The sequence below is a fragment of the Lithobates pipiens genome, unplaced genomic scaffold (genome assembly GCF_037356315.1).
Source record: "Lithobates pipiens isolate NorthernLeopardFrog02 unplaced genomic scaffold, aLitPip1_a1.2 Scaffold_13, whole genome shotgun sequence".
NCBI classification, from domain to species: domain Eukaryota; kingdom Metazoa; phylum Chordata; class Amphibia; order Anura; family Ranidae; genus Lithobates; species Lithobates pipiens.
In genome coordinates this window covers 486,103,530-486,123,102 of record NW_027507718.1, presented here as the reverse complement: position 1 = coordinate 486,123,102, position 19,573 = coordinate 486,103,530, and the positions used below count along the sequence as shown (strand labels likewise).

The 19,573-nt window shown below is 44.3% G+C and overlaps 1 protein-coding gene across 1 annotated transcript in view; it reads right to left on the bottom strand.

The window, feature by feature from the left end:
• Positions 1-525: 525 nt before the first annotated feature.
• The window catches only part of LOC143975534 (histamine H2 receptor-like), a 210,536-nt gene continuing 191,488 nt past the window's right edge, over positions 526-19,573 (bottom strand). Inside the window, exon 4 of the mRNA XM_077477995.1 lies at positions 526-2,498. Within this exon, the coding sequence (XP_077334121.1) occupies positions 1,793-2,498 (706 nt within the window). The 3' untranslated portion in view covers positions 526-1,792. The remainder of the gene's footprint in view (positions 2,499-19,573) is intronic.

Below are 19,573 nucleotides of genomic sequence, written 5' to 3'. Positions count from 1 at the left end.
TCAGTTTAGGTGGACGGCCATGTCTTGGTAGGTTTGCAGTTGTGCCATACTCTTTCCATTTTTGGATGATGGATTGAACAGTGCTCCATAAGATGTTCAATGCTTGGGATATTCTTTTATAACCTAACCCTGCTTTAAACTTCTCACCAACTTTATCCCTGACCTGTCTGGTGTGTTCCTTGGCCTTCATTATACTGTTTGTTCATTAAGGTTTTCTAACAAACCTCAGAGGGCTGCAAAGAGCAGCTGTATTTATGTTGAAATTAAGTTACACACAGGTGAACTCTATTTACTAATTAGATGACTTCTGAAGGCCTTTTGGTTCCACTAGATTTTAGTTAAGGTTATCGGAGTACAGGGGCCTGATAACAAATGCACGCTTTTCATAAATCTATTTGTAAAAAAATGTGAAAGCCATTTATCATTTTCCTTCCACTTCACAATTATGTGCCACTTTCATTCTATCACATAAAATCTTAATAAAATACATTTACGTTTTTGGTTGTAACATTACAAAATGTGGAAAATTTCAAGGGGTATGGATACCTTTTCAAGGCACTGTATACGGTGTGGAACCTGTAATAAAACAAACTACAAGTCGCTACTGAATGATCATGTAGACAAATACACTATATGGTTAAAGTTTTGTGGACACCCGATCATCATACATGGGCCAGCTTGACATTCAATTCCATACTAAGGGTATTTATATTAAAGGAGAAATATAGCCAAGGCTATTTTGGCTATATTTCTTCTGGGGATCACAGGGGCGCAGTTTGTTCTACACTCCTGTGACCCCTTTTCAGCCAACAGCGAGCTACAGTCCGCTGTCTGCTAACGTCACTCAGCCGAGCCAGGCTCAGGAAAGATCCTGACTTTGCAGTCAAAAGCCACCCAGATGCCTGGACTGGCATCCACTGAGAGACTGAGCCAGCCACTCCCGCCCGCTCCACAGCTCAGAGCTCTAGTAAGCAATTGAGGGGCAGAGCAGAGAACCAGTGACTGACAGTCAATGGCTCTCTGCTCCCTGAAGTCTGAGAACTGAGCGATCAGCAGTGTTTGATCACTCTATTTTCAGTCTTAGTGCCAGCGGGGAACAGATGCAGCATCAGATTAATCTAGGTGAATATAAAAGAAGCCCATACTTCTCTTTTAAGTTTGCAGACCTCTGCAGTTATAACAGCCCCCACTTATCTGGGAAGAATTTCCAGAAGATTTTTGAATTTATGAGGATTTCTGCAGACAAAACAGTATTTAGGGAATCAGCTATCAATGTTGGCATTCAAGTTCATCCTAAAGAAGTTCAGGAGGGTTAAAGTTAGGGCTCTGTGTATCTCCCTTAATTTTCTCCACACAAAACCCCTCAAAGCCTTGTCTTTATGAGACTGCCCTTTGTGGACATGGGCACAATCATGCTAGAATAGAAAATGGTCTTACCAAACTGTTGCTACAACATTGAAATAGTACAGTCATCTAAAATGCCTGTGTATGCTTTAGCAATAACTGTGCCTTCCACAGGAAACACCAGACCTCAAAAATTTTGAGTGGTGTCCACATACTTTAGCCATTTACTGTATGTATTGCATTTGTATTATTACTGTTTAGTTTCTGAAAAACCATAAAATGTTTTAAACAGAAGTAAAAATTATCGTTTTTTTTTACCACCCATAGTATCTGGCTCTTAGGAGTCCATATTTCAACTCGCAACTCTTACCAAGGGACAATCACCTGGTTTAGTCCAAGAAGAGAAACATCGCAAGTATAAAAAAAAACAAGAACTGAAGTTATATGGTTAGCACTGTGCTGTAGGAGGGCATTTAATGGCTTGTTTGTTCTTCAGGACACAGTTAGATATTGGCAACTTAATGTTGTATTCTGGATCTTGAGCAGTTTTAGAAAAGGTTACTATGGAGACCATGTCATCTCCGATGTCCACCTGAGACCTCCAACGTCTACAAATAAGTAGCTTTTTGAGGGCTCTCTGGAAGTCACGATTGAGGAAAGCGTACAACATGGGGTTGATGGTGGAATTACAATAGCCCAGCCATGTAATGTACTTAAAGGCATTCACCAGAACTGTGCTGGTGGAACTGCTGCCCTTTGCCGCAATCCAAACATTCAGGACAAAGTATGGTAGCCAGCACATGACAAATACTGAGATAATTATACTCATGGTCCTAGTGGCTTTATTCTCCAGTTGCAAGTTATTTTGGCGCTTGCTATTTGGGTGGTAATGGAGGTCCAGTGTCTGAGACACAATACGGGTGGCTTTTAACCTGGAAGCTCTGTAGATAAAGAAATACATGCTGCACATGATCATGAAGGGAATGTAGAAGGCCAAGGAGGAGGCGACGATGGCAAAGGTCCAGTTGGTCACGAAGATGCACTCCTTTGCATTGTCAAAGTCAATCCCAGGGATCTCATTCCAGCCTTGCATGACAGGGAGGAAGGATATCAGTGAAGAGTATACCCATATTGTTACTGTCATGATGATGCACCTGCAAAGAAAACCAATATTGTAAGAATAAGTATTAGCCAATTCCTTAAATAATAAAATTATTATTCATTAACTGTTGGTTATAAGAACATCAAAATCACCAAAGGTTTCTGTGGCTGTATGAAAACACAAGAAAGCCAACCTAACTTTCAAGCTTCAATAGAAATATGATCTCAAGGCATTTTTTTTACATAAAACATCCTCATGTATCACCTAACCATTTAGTGTTGGATGTTTCAAAATGGAGCAAATGTTAATGAATCATAAGACCTTCCTACCATTATCAGTCGCAAGTCACAATTAGAATTCTATAGGCTTTAGGTAAAATGTACTTAGACACAGAGATAAAATACATGGCCCTAACTACAAAACTTCATGGAGTGTCTTGTAAGGCTGGATTCACAACTATGCATTTTTAGTGCTTTTTGCATTTTGCATATTTGTATTACAGTCCATTTACCATGGTTTCCTATGGAACATGTTCTAAAAAAGCACTAAAAATGCATAGGTGTGAATCGATGTTAATTTCTTCGACTAAAACGACTAAAGCATTTTAGTCGACCAAATGAATATTATTTTAGTCGGCTAAAATATGACTAAAACAACTGAAATGACTAAAAAACTAAAATGCCATTTTAGTCAAAAGACTAAGGCCGCGTACACACGCGCGGACTGTTTGCCCAACCTTGTTCGTCAAACAGTTTGGGCAAACAGTCCGCTCAAAATTTGCATGAGCGGACTTGCCCACACACGAGCGGACTGTTTGACGAACAAGGTTGGGCAAACAGTTCGCTCAACTTTTGAAATGAACGGACTCGCCCACGTAAGGAGGAGGCAAATCCGCCCATTTCGAGCGCGTGTACAGGTAGGCGGGGCCCGCGAAGAAGACGTCGCGGGCTCCGCCGCCTGGAATGGGCTTAAAGGGGAACCCCAACGCCGAAAAAAATCGGCGTGGGGGTTCCCCCCAAGTCCACACCAGACCCTTGTCCGAGCACGCTACCCGGCCGGCCAGGAAAGGGGGGCGAGCGAGCGCGCCCCCCCTCCTGAGCCGTACCAGGCCGCGTGCCCTCAACATGGGGGGGTGCCTTGGGGAAGGGGGGGCCGCGCGGCCCCCCCACCCCAAAGCACCTTGTCCCCATGTTGATGAGGACAAGGGCCTCTTCCCGACAACCCTGGCCGTTGGTTGTCGGGGTCTGCGGGCGGGGGGCTTATCGGAATCCGGGAGCCCCCTTTAAGAAGGGGGCCCCCGGATACCGGCCCCCCACCCTATGTGAATGAGTATGGGGTACAATGTACCCCTACCCATTCACCTGTGGAATAAAGTACAAAAAAAAACACAACACATGGAAAAAGTATTTTATTGCACAGCTCCGGGGGTCTTCCGTCTTCGGGGGTCTTCTCGCCGGACTCCTCCGCTATGTGTGTGTAGCTCTTTTACTAGCGGAGGAGTCCGGCTTTCTTCCTCCCCGCCGCCGGCCTCTTCTCCCGACTTCGGGGGTCTTGTCCCCCTCTTCGGTTCTTCTGCCGGGCCACCGCGCCTGGTCCGGTGGCCCGGTCTTCTGTCGCCGTCTTCCGTTCTTCTGTCGCCGCCTTCGGTTCTTCTGCCGGGCCACCGCGCCTTCTTGTAGCTCTTTTACAGGCGGTGGCCCGGTCTTCTGTCGCCGCTGTCGTCGCCGCCGCCGCCGCCTTCCGTTCTTGTTCTTCTTGTTCTTCTTCTTGTTCTTCTCCTGGAGATGTTGACTCGACGATCTCTCCGGCCGGAATGCCAGAGCCGCGCTGTGCGGTCACTTATATAGTGACAATGGGGCGGTGTCACATGGTATATGTCACATGGGTTGGTCACATGGTGACCCCGCCCCCTTACGATGTCATAGTCCCCATGTGACATCAACCCATGTGACCAACCCATGTGACATATACCATGTGACACCGCCCCATTGTCACTATATAAGTGACCGCACAGCGCGGCTCTGGCATTCCGGCCGGAGAGCTCGTCGAGTCAACATCTCCAGGAGAAGAAGAAGAAGAACAAGAAGAAGAACAAGAACGGAAGGCGGCGGCGGCGACGGCGACAGAAGACCGGGCCACCGCCTGTAAAAGAGCTACAAGAAGGCGCGGTGGCCCGGCAGAAGAACCGAAGGCGGCGACAGAAGAACGGAAGACGGCGACAGAAGACCGGGCCACCGGACCAGGCGCGGTGGCCCGGCAGAAGAACCGAAGAGGGGGACAAGACCCCCGAAGTCGGGAGAAGAGGCCGGCGGCGGGGAGGAAGAAAGCCGGACTCCTCCGCTAGTAAAAGAGCTACACACACATAGCGGAGGAGTCCGGCGAGAAGACCCCCGAAGACGGAAGACCCCCGGAGCTGTGCAATAAAATACTTTTTCCATGTGTTGTGTTTTTTTTTGTACTTTATTCCACAGGTGAATGGGTAGGGGTACATTGTACCCCATACTCATTCACATAGGGTGGGGGGCCGGTATCCGGGGGCCCCCTTCTTAAAGGGGGCTCCCGGATTCCGATAAGCCCCCCGCCCGCAGACCCCGACAACCAACGGCCAGGGTTGTCGGGAAGAGGCCCTTGTCCTCATCAACATGGGGACAAGGTGCTTTGGGGTGGGGGGGCCGCGCGGCCCCCCCTTCCCCAAGGCACCCCCCCATGTTGAGGGCACGCGGCCTGGTACGGCTAAGGAGGGGGGGCGCGCTCGCTCGCCCCCCTTTCCTGGCCGGCCGGGTAGCGTGCTCGGACAAGGGTCTGGTGTGGACTTGGGGGGAACCCCCACGCCGATTTTTTTCGGCGTTGGGGTTCCCCTTTAAGCCCATTCCAGGCGGCGGAGCCCGCGACGTCTCCCTCGCGGGCCCCGCCTACCTGTACACGCGCTCGAAATGGGCGGACTTTCCGAGCGGGAACAGTCCGCTCATTTCGAAAGTACAGCGGACAGGCCCACACACGGGCGGACTGTTCGCTCAAACACAGTTTCAGCGGACAGTTTTTCGGAATTTCCGAAAGACTTTGTCCGTCCAACTGTCCGCTGAAACTGTCCGCTGAAAGCCCACACACGAGCGGACTGTCCGCCCAAACACTGTTCAGCGGACAAGGTTGGGCGAACAGTCCGCCCGTGTGTACGCGGCCTAAGACTAAAACTAAATTGAAATTTTACTTCAAAATTAACACTGGTCTGTAGTGCATGTTCATACCTCAATGTAAAAAATAAATAACATGTTCGATTTTTATTTTACTTCAAAATAATGAGTTTGCAAATTGTAGAGAATTATTAAAGAGGAAGTAAAGGGAAAAAAGAAATAAAAAAGAAAACACACCCTGTAGGGCAAAGGCATAATGAACTACTATGCATAGCATACTAGCTCATTATGAATAACTTACCCGAGAACAAAGCCCCCGAAGCGGTCCTCCGCCTTCCTCTTTGCCGCTGTGATTCGCCGGAGCTGCGATGACGTCACTCCCTCGCATGCGCACGGGAGCCGACACGAGTGGCATATCGCCGCTATCTGCGGCCTGCCCAGTGCGCCTGCGCGCCACTGTCTTTGCTGTCTTTTTGTAAATATCTCCTAAACCGTATAGGTTTAGGAGATATTTCTTGGACCTACAGGTAAGCCTTAATCTAGGCTTACCTGTAGGTCAAAGTGGTTTGTAAGGGTTTACAGCCACTTTAACTAATGCATTACAAGTGAATGACACCCATTAGATTTTAGACGACTAAAATATACTGGAGATTTTAGTCGACTAAAACGTACTGGAGATTTAGCCGACTAAATACGACTAAAACTAAAACAATTGCATAAGACTAAAATGGGACTAAAACTAAAATGCCATTTTAGTCCTTAGACTAAGACTAAAACTAAATTGAAATTTTCTGCCAAAATGAACACTGGTATGAATCCAGCCTTAGACTTACACTTACTTCATGTACAGTGCCTTGCGAAAGTATTCAGCCCCCTTGAACTTTTCAACCTTTTGCCACATTTCAGGCTTCAAACATAAAGATATAAAATGTTTATTTTTTGTGAAGAATCACCAACAAGTGGGACACAATTGTGAAGTGGAACGAAATCTATTGGATTTTTGAAACTTTTTTAACTAATAAAAAAATGAAAAGTGGGGCGTGCAAAATTATTCGGCCCCCTTGCGTTAATACTTTGTAGAGCCACCTTTTGCTGCGATTACAGCTGCAAGCCGCTTGGGGTATCTTTCTATCAGTTTTGCACATCGAGAGACTGAAATTCTTGCCCATTCTTCCTTGCAAAACAGCTCGAGCTCAGTGAGGTTGGATGGAGAGCAAAACAGCAGTTTTCAGCTCCTTCTACAGATTCTCGATTGGATTCAGGTCTGGACATTGACTTGGCCATTCTAACACCTGGATACATTTATTTGTGAACCATTCCTTTGTAGATTTTGCTGTATGTTTGGGGTCATTGTCTTGTTGGAAGATAAATCTCCGTCCCAGTTTCAGGTCTTTTGCAGACTCCAACAGGTTTTCATCCAGAATGGTCCTGTATTTGGCTGCATCCATCTTCCCCTCAATTTTAACCATCTTCCCTGTCCCTGCTGAAGAAAAGCAGGCCCAAACCATGATGCTGCCACCACCATGTTTGACAGTGGGGATGGTGTGTTGAGGGTGATGAGCTGTGTTTCTTTTACGCCAAACATATCGTTTTGCATTGTGGGCAAAAAGTTGGATTTTGGTTTCATCTGACCAGAGCACCTTCTTCCACATGTTTGGTGTGTCTCCCAGGTGGCTTGTGGCAAACTTTAGACGAGACTTTTTATGGATATCTTTGAGAAATGACTTTCTTCTTGCCACTCTTCCATAAAGGCCAGATTTGTGCAGTGATTGTTGTCCTATGGACAGACTCTCCCACCTCAGCTGTAGTTCTCTGCAGTTCATCCAGGGTGATCATGGGCCTCTTGGCTGCATCTCTGATCAGTCTTCTCCTTGTCTGAGCTGAAAGTTTAGAGTGACGGCCAGGTCTTGGTAGATTTGCAGTGGTCTGATACTCCTTCCAATTCAAAATGATCGCTTGCACAGTGCTCCTTGGGATGTTTAAAGCTTGGGAAATCTTTTTGTATCCAAATCCAGCTTTAAACTTCTCCACAACAGTATTACGGACCTGCCTGGTGTGTTCCTTGGTCTTCAACAGAACCCTGAGACTATCACAGAGCAGGTGCATTTATACAGAGACTTGATTACACACAGGTGGATTCTATTTATCACCATCAGTCATTTAGGACAACATTGGATCATTCAGAGATCCTCGCTGAACTTCTGGAGTGAGTTTGCTGCACTGGAAGTAAAGGGGCCGAATAATTTTGCACGCACCACTTTTCAGTTTTTTTATTTGCTAAAAAAGTTTAAATTATCCAATAGATTTCGTTCCACTTCACAATTATGTCCCACTTGTTGGTGATTCTTCACAAAAAATAAAAATTTTATATCTTTATGTTTGAAGCCTGAAATGTGGCAAAAGGTTGAAAAGTTCAAGGGGGCCGAATACTTTCGCAGGGCACTGTAAGTGTCTTTTGGCTTAAAGCAGTAGTAAACTGCTGCAGAAAATCCCCCCCAAAAAACAAACACCTGTAAAACAACACCATAAAATGCTAGTATGCATCGCATTCTAGCACATTATGAAATACTTACCTTAGAACAACGCCCTTCCAGTGGCACCCAGTCACCGCTGAGAGGGCTGACATCTTCCCCGGCCTTTCTTCTGGGTTTGCAGGCTCTGGCACTGTGCGATGATGTCACTCCTGTGCACAGAACCCTTGGTTTCTGGCAGGACGCTATGAAGATCCAGCGCGGTATGCCGGACCTTCAGAGCGGATGCACCGGTGACATCAGCAGCTGCATGCAGGGCACACGTTTAGAAGATCTTCATTTTACCATTTTGCCTATAATAAGACTTACCTGGAGATAACAATAACAAAGCCGGCTTTACTACCACTTTAATAGCATTAGGAGGCTGAAAATACTCATTTCAGATCCTTCTGTACACTTTGTGCCACTGCCCCACCGAATACCTGCTCTTTAGATTACTAGTGAACATCACTACAATGATGATGTCTTTCTTGGGCCCTCTCTTCCCTGTAAACCCTTTCCCTTTATCTTATCAGCTTACAGAGCAGGCAATACCATTGCAAGCCTGATTTCAACTTTATACAGTATGTTGTAATTTATTGTTACAGATTTAAGAGCATTATTCTATAGATTTGCCCGTATATCATTTTTACCTCCCTGTCCCCTTTATATAAGTTGACCAGATGTCCCGGTTTCAGGGGACAGTCCCCGGATTGAGGACACTGTCCCCGGACCAATTCTGTCCCTGGTTTTGTCCCCAGATTTGACTTCAACAGGAGATGGGGCAATTCTCAAAGACAGTCAGTGCAGAATAAAAAAAAATTATTCTGAATTACACACCCCCACTCTTACTAGCTTAGGGGGGTGTATTTTTTCTATTATCTGTGTCCCTTTCTGATGATGATGTGCTGGTCAGAGCGGGTGGACTATTTCTTCAGTTTTCGGCACATGCCCATTCAGCTCCGCTCACATGTTCTTCTGCCTTGACTCAAATCCCAGCCAGCCGCCTGCCTGCTTATCTCCTTGCCTTCCCCGGCAGAGTCATTTTCCTCCCTCCCCACCCAGTAGTAGCCGGGGCCCGGAGATTGAGGCCAGTGCCTTCAAGACTTCAACACAGGAGTGCTTTGGGGGTGTCTGTGAATAGACTACATTGCACTGTGTCTGTCTCTCTGGCATAATGGATGGTATCAGAACTCACAGACAGTGGGGGGCACTTATTGGTCATAAGTTCACAAAATCAGCACCCAGCAGCCATGTTATGTAATGCACTGTGACAGAGGCAGCCAGAGCCATGATAGAGTGCCTGCTGCCTGTGATTTATCATAATGCTGATGATCTTAACCAGTTGCCGATCGTCTGATAGCAGATTTACTGCTACAGGGTGGTCAACTGCGCAGGATCACTTATATACGTGATCCTGCATTTCTGGGTATCAGAGCCAATCAGCGGATCCGGCGGACTCGCCTAGTGGTCTGCCTATGTAAACAAGGCAGGTCGCCATTCTGTCAGTGTGGAAAACACTTGTTAGGCACACATTTAACCCATTTATTGTCCTAGATGTTATCCCCTTCCCAGCCAGTGTCATGAGTACAGTGACAGTACATATTGTTAGCACTGATCACTGTATTAGTGTCACTGGTTCCCACAAAGTGTCAAAAGTGTCACTAATGCCGCATACACATGAGCGGAATGTCTGACAGAAAAAGTCTGATGGAATCTTTTCATCGGATATTCCAATCGTGTGTATGCCTTATCTGACTTTTCTTTTTTTTAGAAAATTCTGACAGACCTAGAAATAAAACATGTTTTAAATATTTCCAATGAAACCAATTCCTATTGGGAAAACCGCTTGTCTGTATGCTGTTCCAAAAAACGACGCATGCTCCGAAGCAAGTACAAGAAGGAAGCTATTGGCTACTGGCTGGTGAACTTCTTTTTTCTAGTCCATCGTACGTGTTGCACGTCACCGTGTTCTAGATGATCGGACTTTGGTGTGATCGAGTTTAGGTAAGACAGTTTCAGCAGAGTTTTTTTCCGACGGGAAAACCGGTCGTGTGTACGTGGCATTAGTGTCCGATTTGTCCACCGCAATATCGCAGTGTCGCTATGAGTCACTGATTGCTGCCATTACTAGTAAAAAAAAAAATGTCCCCAGATTTCATCTTAAAAATCCGTACACCTTACTTTTATAGGTTAGCTGAAAGACCCTCTTCCCACCTTGCGCTTCCTTATTTACCAAAATACTCTAATATAAGCATCAAGGCAGTGACACAAATGATCTTCTTTCACCATCTAATGCTTCAGATTTGATCTTGATCCTTCAGATTTGCACCCACTAAATAAGGCTCTACATAAACACCAGGCAAAGTTGATAGCTTTAGTAAGGATCAATGTGGCAGGGGCTGAGACTGCAAGAGAAAATTCAATGATTTAGCCAGAGGTGTATCTAGAACCTAGAGGGCCCCAGTTCAAGTAACCATAAAGGGCCCCTCTGACCACCGGGGTCCTTTCCATCAGTCCTGGGGCCCTTTTCTTTGGTCTCAAGGCCTTTCCCACTGATCATGAGGGCCCTTTATTCCCGTCGCGGGGCCCATTATAAGCCCAGGTTCACACTGCTGTTACTTATCATGCGACACATAAGGGAAGATTTTCTAAAACTGGTGCACATAGAATCTGGTGAAGCTGTGCATAGTAATTGCTGCTAACTTCAGGCCATTAATTTAAGCTTTGACAATAAAACCTAGAAACTGATTGCATACTATGCACAGCCACCCCCATAAAGTCGCATGACAAGTCAAAACACATTCATTTCAATAGGTACCTTCTTAACCAATTGCAGACCGCCGCACGTGGATATACGTTGGCACAATGGCAGCGGTGGGCAAATGGGCGTACCTGTACGTTCCCTTTAATTTGCGGGGCTAGTGGGCGCATGCGCACCTGCCACGTACAGCGTGACCATGCCCGTGGGTCCCATGCACTCGATGTCCGCCAGTGTCCCAAGATCATGTCACGGAGCGGCAGAACGGGGGAGATGCCTATGTAAACAAGGCATTTCCCCATTCTGCCTAGTGACATGACAGAGATCTACTGCTCCCTGTCATCGGCAGCAGTGATCGCTGTCATGTCAGTGGTAGCCCATCCCCGCTACAGTTAAAATCACTCCATAGGACACACTTAACTCCTCGATCACCCCCTAGTGTTTAATCCCTTTGCTGCCAGTATCATTTACACAGTAATCTGTGCATTTTTATAGCACTGATCGCTGTATAAATGACAATGGTCCCAAAATAGTGTCAAAAGTGTCCGCCATAATGTTGCAGTTATGATAAAAATCGCAGATCGCCGCTATTATTAATAAAAAAAATTATAATAAAAATGCCATAAATCTGTCCCCTATTTTGTAGACGCTATAACTTTTGCACAAGCCAATCAATATAGGCTCATTGCGATTTTTTTTTTTTTACCAAAAATACATAGAAGAATACATATCGGCCTGAACTGAGGAAAATTTTTTTTTTTTTTTAATATTTTTTGGGGATATTTATTATAGCAAAAAGTAGTAAATATTGCTTTTTTTTATCAATATTGTCGCTCTTTTTTTGTTTATAGCGCAAAAAATAAAAACCGCAGAGGTGATCAAATGCCACCAAAAGAAAGCTCTATTTGTGGGAAAAAAAGGACGTAAATTTTGTTTTGGTGTAACGTCGCACGACCGCGCAATTGTCAGTTAAAGTGACACAGAGCCAAATTGCAAAACGTGCTCTTATCAGGAATGGGGTAAAATCTTCCGGGGCTAAAGCGGTTAATCAATGCAACTCAAGTTGCAGCAAAAAAAAAGAAGGTTCCTGTGCTATTTTTCTGTGACTTTGGTGCAATTTGAGTGCCACAGACTGCAATCTTAAATCACAAAAAAGTCACAAGTAAGTTGCAAGGAAGTTGCAAGCAATTTGTATGACTCTGGGATCGCAGTAGTGTAAACAGAGCCTTATGGTCCCGACCCGCAGTGGTTCCTTTTCACATGTTCTGCAGTGGCCCTCTTTTTACAGTCCTGGAACCCCCCCCCCCCACACACACACAGTGGTGGAACACCAGTGCCCGGTCGCAAGTGCGACCTTTGTGACCCTGGTAGTTCCACCATTGGACAAAGCTATTACAACGCATCTGACCTTAATACACCTGGCCATTATATGAGTAGCCTGTCCCTCCATGTTCATCCATTTTTTTCCTGTGCTAGAAGCACAGAGAAAACTACAAGTCTCTTCACTTATGCTGCGTACACACACTGGACTTTCCAGCAGAAAAGGTCCAACCGTCTTCCCGACAGACTTTCGACGGAGTTATGACGGACTTCCGAACGAACGGACTTGCCCAAGTCCGTTCGTTTTGAACTTGATGACGTACGACGGGACTAGAAAAGGAAGTTCAATAACCAGTAGCCAATAGCTGCCCTTGGGTCGTATTTGGTCCTTTGGACCAGCATACAGACGAAAGGTTTTCCCGATAGGAATTGAGTCCGTCGGACAGATTTTAAACATGTTCTATTTCTAGGTCTGTCTGATTTTTTTTTTAAAGAAAAATGATCAGACTATCCCACACACGATCGTAATGATTCCGTTGGACCTAGTCTGCCGGAAAGTCCGGTTGTATGTATGCGGCATTAGAGATTGTGCTGACAACTCATGTTTGCTCTACTCTGATTATGTAATATATCTGAAGTCTGATCATTCTGTTAGCAAAATTTAAACAGTAGGGCCAAATACTGCAGCTGCTGACTTTTAATAAATGGACACTTACCTGTCCAGGGTGCCCACGACGTTGGCAGCAGATGACGAGAAATTGCTCATCTCTTGGCCGCCATCCTCTATCAGGGAAGCAGGAAGTGAAGCGTTGCGGCTTCACTGCCTGGTTTCCTACTGTGCATGCGCGAGCGCTCTGCGCATCTTCACTGGTCCCCATTGTGTTCTGGGAGCTGTGTGTTTCCCAGAACACAATGGGGGGGGGGGGGGCATCTGCAGCTAGCTGTTTCAGGAAGTGGGCGCAGATACCTGGATTATACAGATATCTGCACCCCCCTCCCCCCTGAAAGGTGCCAATTGTGGCACCGGAGGGGGGGGGGTGGAATCCGATGAACGGAAGTTCTACTTTAGGGTGGAACTCTAATTTAAGTATAAAGAAAATCCTATGTAACCCAATGTTGGTACACTTACCGACTAAGTGATTAAGCCTTGGTGTGTGACTTCCTATATATATATATATATATATATATATATATATATATATATATATATATATATATATATATATATATATATATATATATATATATATATATATCCATTTGTAGATGTATATACAGTATGCAGGAGTTTAAATGTATTATAATGATAAATCTGGTTATAAATCAGGTGTTTGTGATAAGCTGCTGAGTACAAGGGAATTTGCTGTTTATGCCAGATAAATGAAGTGTTCCTAATTACATACACTGGTATTATTCTGAATGAATGACTAGAGATATTTTCGTACACCTGCTTGCCAAGTAGCCTGAACAGCATTCAGATGAATAGCGAGAAACAACAGATGGCACATGAAATTTTGAGCAGGGATTATTTTAGATAATATTGGACCCAGAACAGGAGTCAAGGTTTTGGTCCATGAATAGACAGCCTCAAAGGTCTACTATAATATGCTGCTCTCGAAAACTGAAGCCTAACACCTGCTGCACAGGGAATGTGGCCAGGGAGCGCGGGAGTGGGCTAATAGCATTACCATAAGGCATATTGGTCACCTATGTCTAGGACAGGTAATTAATGATATATACAGAGGCATAACTAGAACATACTGGGCCAGGAAGAAAAATGCTTAAATGAAACAAGGCCTGTTTCAGTTTTTTGAATTTCTAGTATAGAAACTACCTGCCTTGTTCGTGTTTCCACATTTTAGTCTATTATACCAGGTCACATTTACATGCTGTTCGGGTGATGGCCAATTGTTACCAAACTATGCCTAATGCAGGCCATACACTGTCGAATTTCGAATGACTTTTCTTTTCAAAATCAGAAAATTTGTTTTTTTTGTGATCCGATGATGCCACCATTGATTTTCGAAATTCGGCCGACCAAGCCTTCAATTTCACCTCATGTTGCTACAGAAAAGAATTTTCTTGGCTGGGAATCTTCTTTTCTCTCCGTAAATTTTCTTTTATCTCCGTACATTTTCTTTTCTTATTACGTTTCTCGCACGATTCTCCCATCATTGATTAGAAAATCGTTCATTTTTCTAAAAATTTCCAACATGTCCGATTCCTCAAATTTTATTTCCGCACGAAAATCGGCTGTTGCTGCAGCCCACTAATGGTGCGAAATTCATACGAAAATTCTTAGATACGATTTTCGAAAGAAAATTCTTTCGAAATTCAAACCGTGTATGGCCGGCATAAGGGCTATAGCTCTGATATAGAAAAAGAAAATGTTATATGGGGATATACATTGCCTTGAAAAAGTATTCATACCCCTTGCAATTTTCCACATTTTGTCATGTTATAACCAAAAACGTAAATATTTTATTGTGATTTTATATGATAGACCAACACAAAGTGGCACATAATTGTGAAGTGGAAGGAAAGCAACAATTGGTTTTTCCAATTTTTTTACAAATAAATATGTGAAAAGTGTGGCATGCATTTGTAGTCAGCCCCCCTGAGTCAATAGTCAAGTCTTTTTGCGTATGACTTGTATGACCAACTTTGCACATCTAGAGAGTGAAATTTTTCCCATTCTTTGCCATAGCTCAAGCTCTGTCAGATTGGATGGAGAGCATCTGTGAAGAGCAATTTCCAAGTCCCGTCGCAGATTCTCAATTGGATCTAGGTCTGAATTTTTAATGGGCCATTCTAACACATAAATACGCTTTGATCTAAACCGGGGTAGGCAACCTTAAAGAGATATACAAGTTCTTATGAACACGAGCACGCCAATTCATTTGTTAGCACCACATTCCAGAAATAGATAAACCTTAATGAGATGGAGATCTACCTGAAGTACATAGGAGAATTCAAAGATCACCAGGCACCGTTGGATAGTGACGCCTCCCCCCACCTGATTTAAACCTCATTTGCGCTTGTCATAGACCTCTATTATATCCTGCAGGTGCGGTGCACTTTCTAAAAGCACAGCAAAACCCCTGAATGTAGGAAAGCTGCAGGTTTGATGCTCTCAAATAGCGGGTCAGCAAGCACAGACTGCAATCTACTGGTTGCTGACCCCTGATCTAAACCATTCCATTGTAGCTCTGGCTGTATGTTTATGGTCATTGTCCTGCTGGAAGGTGAACCTCCTCCCCAGTCTCAAGTGTTTTGCAGACTCTAACAGGTTTTCTTCTAAAAATGCCCTGTATTTGGCTCCATCCATCTTCCCATCAACTCTGACCAGCTTCTCTGTCCCGGCTGAAGAAAAGAATCTTGACAACATTATGCTTCCACCACCATGTTTCACAGTGGGGATGGTGTGTTCAGAGTGATATGAAGTGTTTGTTTTCCGCTACGCATAGCGTTTTGCTTTTAAACCAAAAAGTTCAATTTTGGTCTCATCTGACCAGAGCACCTTCTTCCACATGTTTGCTGTGTCCCCCACATTGCTTCCCACAAACTGCAAACTAGACTTCTTATGGCTTTCTTTCAACAATGGCTTTCTTCTTGCCACTCTTCCATAAGGGCCAGATTTGTGAAGTGCACGACTAATAGTTGTCCTGTGGACAGATCCTCCCACCTGAGCTGTGGATCTTTGCAGCTCCTCCACAGTTACCATGGGTAACTCTTGGCTGCTTCTCTGATTAATGCTCTCCTTGCCCAGCCTGTCAGTTTAGGTGGACGGCCATGTCTTGGTAGGTTTGCAGTTGTGCCATACTCTTTCATTTTTCGGAAAGAGTATGATCAAAGCCTTGGCTACTTTTTTTTCATAGCTTAACCCTGCTTTAAACTTCTCCACAACTTTATATTTGACCTGTCCGGTGTGTTCCTTGGTCTTCATGATGCTGTTTGCTCACTAAGTTTATCTAACAAAGCTCTGAGGGCTTCACAGAACAGCTGTATTTATACTGAGATTAAAGTGGAAGTAAACTCCCCTATCGTTTTCATCCATGGAAGCTGCCATCTTTGCCTCTGTTTAATCTTCAGCTGCCACAGTGCGGCACATGTGATCCGTTATGACACCAGCCATTGGGTGGTTTGACAGTTTGGTTGAGAGCACAGCCAATGTGCAGTTAGCATTCCCGGCATATTTTTTTAAACTGTTTAAATCAATGGGTTTACTTCCACTTTAAATTACACACAGGTGGACTCTATTTACTAATTAGGTGACTTCTGAAAGAAATTGGTTCCACTAGATTTTAGTTAGGGGTATCAGAGCAAAGAGGGCTAAATACAAATGCACGCCACACTTTTCACATATTTATTTGTAAAAAATGTTGAAAACCATTTGTCATTTTCTTTCCACTTCAGGATTATGTGCCACTTTGTGTTGGTCTATCACATAAAATCCATTTAATCCATGAAAATCCATGAAAAAATTGGGAAAATGTCAAGGGGTATGAATACTTTTTCAAGGCCCTCTAGCAGGGGGTTGCAGTGCATCTGGGGTGAGGGTGTGCAGTGCTTTGAGCACATGGTATTTTTACAATTATTTTCAAACGATACAATGAGGTTTTTTGATTTGACTATAACAACTGCATTATGTGCTGTCATCACTCCAAGCTAAAAAAAAAAAAGGCCCCGATAATAGTAAGAAAAGTAGTCAAGGTGTTGACAATTGAAGAGCTAGCAATCAATTTATTGATGTTTTTGAAAACCATATTTGTGCACATTCACATTTGATCACATTCCCTTTGTTCTCAGGTGCACAAGGCGGAATAACAGCAGCACACTGATCTCCCCAGACAATGGGTGTGCATGTGTCAGGGCAAGTCTAATAACTGTAGGAGAGCAGGCTGAGTTCCCAGTATAGCTAGAGAGCTGACCCCGATGTGCTCTTCTGTCTAGTGTGGTCAGTTTTTAATAGGAAAGCAGAGGGACTGTCAGGAACACCACGGACTTCACACAAAGGAAGCAATACAAAGAGAACAGGATACTTTCTCAATCAAGTCCATGGTACAGCAAACACATATCATGAATATGAAATGTTGGGTTTTAATATATCCTTTAACATGAAACTATCACGTTTTTATTTCAGTTGCTAGCATTCATTAACCACTTGCCTACCAGGCACTTACACCCCCTTCCTGCCCAGGCCATTTTTCAGCTTTCAGAGCTGTCACACTTTCAGTGACAATTGTACGGTCATGCTACACTGTACCCAAACACATTTTTTATCATTTTCTTCACACAATTAGAGCTTTCTTTTGGTGGTATTTAATCACTGCTGGGTTTTTTATTTTTTACAAAAAAAGACCAAAAATTTGGGGAAAATAATGTTTTTTACTTTTTTTCTAAAAAAGTAAATTTTGTAACTAAGTAATTTTTCGCCTTCACTGATATGCGCTGATGAGGAGGCACTGCTGGGCACTGATAGGCTGAACTGGCGGGCATTAATGAGGTGGCACTTATGGGCAATGATGAGGAGGCACTAATATGTGGCACTAATGAGCACTGATAGGCAGCACTGATGGGCACTGTTAGGTGGCACTGATGGGCACTAATAGGTGGCAATGGTGGGCACTAATACGTGGCACGGATAGGCGTACTGATGGGCACTGATGGGCATTGATCAACAGCAGTGATGGGCATTGATGGGCAGCACTTATAGGTGGCACTGATAGCCAGCACTGACTGGCATCATTAATGAGCACTGATTGGTGGCACTTGTGGGCAGTGGTGGGCACTGATTGCTGCCACTGTTGGGCACTGATTGTTGGCATTGGTGGGCATGGTGGGCACTGATTGGTGACACTATATTGCTATATTGTAATTAGGGCACGAATGATCAGTGCCTTGATTACATTCCTACATGTCCCCCTGCGTGGAGATGCCGCTGATTGGCTCTCCTTACCATACACTCTGTCAGTGTGAGGCAAGGAGAGCCGATTACCGTCATCTCCGTGTTTACATGTGATCAGCTGTCATTGGACACAGCTGATCACATGGTTAAAGAGCCGCGGACATGGCTCCTTACAGAGATCGGGGTTACGCCATGGCCTAGCAACACGGAGGCCGTCATATGACATTGCAGAACGAGATCCACACCGCCCTGCCGTCATTTGACGGTGGGCGGGTGGCAACTAGTTGAAATAACAGCTGGTGATAGTGATAATAAATTGTCCAGGCAAATTCCAATATGATCATCATTTAAAAAAGGCCTGTGTAAAAAAAAAAAAAAGTAACAACCTACAACAATCAGGAAATATGCCCTGTTTACCACTTGCTACCCAGGCCAATTCTGACACTTTGCTCCTACATGTAAAAATCATCATTTTTTTGCTCCAACATGACTGGACATAGATGTGCTAAGCTCCACGAAGGCAAAACTGACATTTGTTCCGTTCGGTTTCAATTCCGGCGGGAATCTGTTCATGGATGCTGACTGCAATGAACAAAGTCAGTAGTGTGAAAAGGCCCCTTTGAAGCTGCAGGACGTTATTACAGATAGTTTTATAGCATTGTCAATTTTATGCACCTATATTGTACATCAGTCTCTGCCCTCAAGGAGCTTACAATCTAAAGGTCCCTAACTCACATTCATACATACACATAGTAGGGTCAATTAACCCACTAGCATGTCTTTGGAGTGTGGGAGGAAACTAGAGTACCCAAAGGAAACCCACACAGGCACAGGGAGAACATGCAAACTCCAGGCAGGTATTGGCGTGACTGGGATTTGAACCAATGACTCTAGTGCTAGCTAGACAGAAGTGCTAACCACTTAGCCATTGTGCTGTGCAGCAGCATTAAGATAAAAAGGATGATAAAAGGTAAAATCCCCTGCCTTCCCTCACCCCCCCCCCCCCCCCCCCCAATTCTCTAACATGCAGAGCATCTTTCTACCTTCGTGACTAGAGATGGGCGAACCATTCTGCTGAGCATGAGTCATCAGCTGTCAATGGGTTTCCCTGCTGACAGCTAAATAAAAAATAAGTGTCAGTAAGAAAAGAATTGCATTGTATGCAAGTAATTGGCCATAAAAGGGAGTATGGGGATCTGGCTAGGATCTGGGGGAAATGTATAAAAAAACAAACAAACAAACGATTGTTTTTTTCAGGAGCTGTGATTTTAATGATGCTTAAAGTGCAATAATGAAAATTTAAAATTCCTTTAAATATCGCGCCTGGGGGCCCCTTTAATGTGCCTGTAAAGTGGCACATTTGTAGCATATACAAAACATGCTACAGCAAAACTGACATTTCTAAAGTCCCATTTAAAATGACTAGCAGTTACAATTGCTGGCACCTGGCTATTAAAAAATGAAGATAAAAATGGCATGGGGTCCCCCCCCCCGGTC